General features: G+C 24.3%; 1 protein-coding gene across 1 annotated transcript; it reads left to right on the plus strand.

Annotated features, from left to right (window-relative positions):
* Positions 1-1,542: 1,542 nt before the first annotated feature.
* OCT59_023905 (uncharacterized protein) lies at positions 1,543-3,533 on the plus strand (the record flags this gene model as incomplete). Its single annotated transcript, XM_066135048.1, has 5 exons — positions 1,543-1,560; positions 1,640-1,840; positions 1,910-1,951; positions 2,043-2,748; positions 2,833-3,533. The coding sequence occupies 5 exons, from the start codon at positions 1,543-1,545 to the stop codon at positions 3,531-3,533; spliced, it is 1,668 nt and encodes a 555-aa protein (XP_065991114.1).
* Between the last annotated feature and the right edge of the window lie 427 nt (positions 3,534-3,960).

Below are 3,960 nucleotides of genomic sequence, written 5' to 3' on the forward strand. Positions count from 1 at the left end.
CTACCTTCTTTGTTTAATGGCACCCTTTGAAAAACTTTAAATTTATATTTCATTTATACAGTATTCTCTATTGTCTCATGTTTTATTATACAAGTAAAGATTTTGATTATCTCAAATTTAGCTATAATAAATGATGGTACTGGATTATATTATAAATAGTTGATAGAAGCCAGGTGTAGAGTACTGAAATATTTGCAAAGAAATCTTAAAATAAAATTGGAATTTTAACAATTTAATTAGCGTTAATTAGGATAATCATTAAAAGCCGAAACCAAATTTACTTTTATACCATGTGAAATCAGACAATCAATACAAAATATGACGTAATAAAAGTTATTGGAAAAATCGAAAAATCAGAATTTTTTTATTTGATTATAATAAATATAAAAATAATTATTAAAAGTTTAATATTCAGTTTCATAATAAATATATAATATTTATATAACAACTTAATTAAAATTAACATCATGGCAGATTTATGAAATACCCCAAAATTTGTCTGTCATGTCAAATTAATTATATGTTTGATCACCAAATTTCTATTTAAGTCCCAAATTTATTAGTGAACAGTCAAAAATGAGCTTTAAAAATTTTTTTTTCCAGTGTTAAAGGCGCATCATTATTTGACATTTTTTTAGGAAAAATTTCTGTAAGTCAATTTTAATTCCCAAGGGCGCAGCAGGACTTTTTCCAAATTTCATAAATCTTTATAAATCTGCTGCAATGATGATAATCAGTAATATTTATTTCTTGAAAAAATAATCGCAAATGAAGTTAAATTTTTTCGCCTAATATGAAGAATTTTATGCCACAATAAATTTGCATCATTTTTGTGATTGATTTAATATATAAATTTGCACAAGAAAATAATTTTTACACAAAAACCCTATAACTATCTTTTTTTATTTAGTAATCATTAATTTAAATTTGATTGATGATATATTACATTTTATTTTCAATTGACCGTTTATGATTAAATAATCCTTTGTAATTTAAATTGTATTATAGTTACTAATTAAAAAAAATTCAAATAAAATGTATAGATTTTTTTTTATTATTTTAGCCCCCATTTGATCGGAGTACAAACTATAAATAAGTTTTCTATAATTTTTAACAGGTAATTAAAGTAATTATTCTATTTTGAGTTACAATCTAAAAATAGTATAGAAAACATTTCAAACATTTTCCCATTACGCGTTTAATTCTAAAAATAGTATAGAAAACATTTCAAACATTTTCCCATTACGCGTTTGATTCTAAAAATAGTATTGAAAACATTTTAAACATTTTTCCATTACGCGTTTAATTCTAAAAATAGTAAAACATTTTCCCATTACGCGTTTAAGTCATTTAATTCTATAAATAGTATAGAAAACATTTCAAACATTTTCCATTACGCGTTTAATTCTAAAAATAGTAAAACATTTTACCATTACGCGTTTAATTCTAAAAATAATTAATTACAAATGTACTAGAATAAAATAACATAAACAATCCCTATTTTTCTTTTTTTTAACGTTTACGAAATTTTAAACTTTTACAATGTCAAATAATATAAAGGTAAATTGTACTTTTAGTTATTATAGTTAAATAAAATTATTTATAATGTATTTAATATGTTTATTTATTTAACTTTAAGGACAATAAAGTTTCATTATCATTATCTGATAATGACAATATAAAAATTTCAGAAGCTTTATCTTTTATTCGTAATAAACTTCAAGGCCGCCTTAAAAACATTTCTGTCATCAACGATCGTACAGCTGTCGTCATATATGGAAAACATAAAGATAGATTGATGATCGATTTGAAGGATAATAATTATTATGAAAATTTAGAAGTAAGATTATTAAAATTAAATTCTTTTTTTTCTCTATAATTTATATTTATATTTTTATATGCATATTAGGAAAAACTCGAAGCACTTAAAGCTGAAAATAATAATTTGCTGGTAAATAGTGTTATATATAATACAAATGTGTTTTAATTTTAAAATTTACATTTTATTAAAATTTTATTTAATATATTAAAATTTACTTTAGTCTGAATTGAAGAAGTTTGAAACCCTGGCGCGTTTTGATGGATCATTTTCAACAGTCGTATCATCAGATAATGATAATAACGAAACTAGTCTAGTTGATAACATATCTACAACTTCTACTGCATCTAATAATTTGCCATCAATGTCATCCCCGTCTATATCAACTTCTTCTAAACCTTTTAAATTAGAAGATTATATTACAGTTTTAAATAATGATTTAAATACCGTTAATCAATCAATTGAAGATGATTCTGATGAAATTTGGGAGAAATTAAATTCCAGATGCCACAAAAAATTTGGATATAATAACGAAATCAAACAACCTACAAGAGAGGATATAAAATGGGGGGCTGATATTCTACCTATTTATGCAGAATGGAAAAAACTAAAAGATTTTAAATGTTTAATAGAAAAATGGATCGCTAAAATCAACGAATATATGCAGAAAAATGATATGTTATCGTCGTCCCCAACTTTAATTTCATCTTCATCTTCGTTCTCAACATTAATTCAACCATCACCATCTTCAACATCAGTTCCATTATCATTTGTCTCTTTAATTAAAGGAAAGAAAGTAAGAGATAATGTAAATGAAAGCATAGAAGTTGTAAAAATTAATGTAGATAATAAAAATGAAGTGGACGAAGATGTAGAAATTATGGAGATTGATGTAGAAAATGACGATATACAAAATGAAGAAACTGAAGGTATTTCTGTTTTTTATTGAACTAATAAATATAATTATTATTAATTTATATTTATATAATCTATTATATTTCTTAAATCAATAGATAAAGCAAAAAAAAACCTTGAAGCTAAAGAATTAAAAGAGAAGAAATTCAAAAAATTTGGTGAAAAACTCCGAAAACTAGTTATGGATGATCTTCAATCAAATACTCATGATTCACCAGTTCAAAAATTGGCAGATAAAGATATGGTTAATGAATCGGATTTACAAAATAATAATTTAACGCACTCCCTTAATCTTTTAACTGCTGAACCAATTAAGATTATAGATAAAACAAGTGGTATACAAAGAGTCAAGCAGTGGGCCCTCCAAAAGAACCAAATAGAAAAAATTGGAATAGCGTTCAATGTATTCAAGTTTTATCATAGGATGTCCTTGATTGATATTTATAATGAAATTAATGTTGTGGCAGAATCAAATTTTCCAAATCAGAAGGGTAAACAAAGGACATTTGTAAAAGAGATTATTTGTATTCAAGAAGGCATTTCAGAACGTTCAGAACGACGTTTTAAAACAAGTGCAATGAGGTTACAACATATCGTTAGTGCAGGAATATCCTTTAATCAGATAATTAAAGTAGGAATGCACGTATCTGATTTTGAATCCACCAACCATTTTTATGAAATATTTATGGAAGCACTTGATATCAATTCAATAGAAAATTTAAATGAAGGAGTACGACCATTGAATACAAAAATTTTATTTGATAAATTGTCAGCATATGAAATAATGGAACTAGATTAATGAGTTTTAGCATTTATTAATTTTTAGTTAAATTTGTATTGTTTTTTTTTTTGAAGTAGGGAATTATTATAAAATCTTTACTAAATATTATTAAAATTATTGAAATAAAAGATTCTTAAAGTAATAGTTCAGTATAAATTAAAGTTACCGTGCATTGCTTAAAAGGCCCATTTTAGCTTCTATATTTAATACCGACCCAAAATATCATAATATATAGATTTTTTTTATTTTCTTAAATTAAGAATATTAAACCATTAAACCATTACTATAAGTTGAATGAAATCTTTCGTACATTAAATTTGTTTAATACAGCAGGATGTATGTATACACCCGATCTAATTAAATGTTTTAAACCTGGTAAATTGATTTATACCTAAGGTATTAGGCAGTGTTATAAGGTACTTATGGTAATATCTGCTAATCTGCT

Source organism: Rhizophagus irregularis, chromosome 4 (genome assembly GCF_026210795.1).
Source record: "Rhizophagus irregularis chromosome 4, complete sequence".
NCBI classification, from domain to species: domain Eukaryota; kingdom Fungi; phylum Glomeromycota; class Glomeromycetes; order Glomerales; family Glomeraceae; genus Rhizophagus; species Rhizophagus irregularis.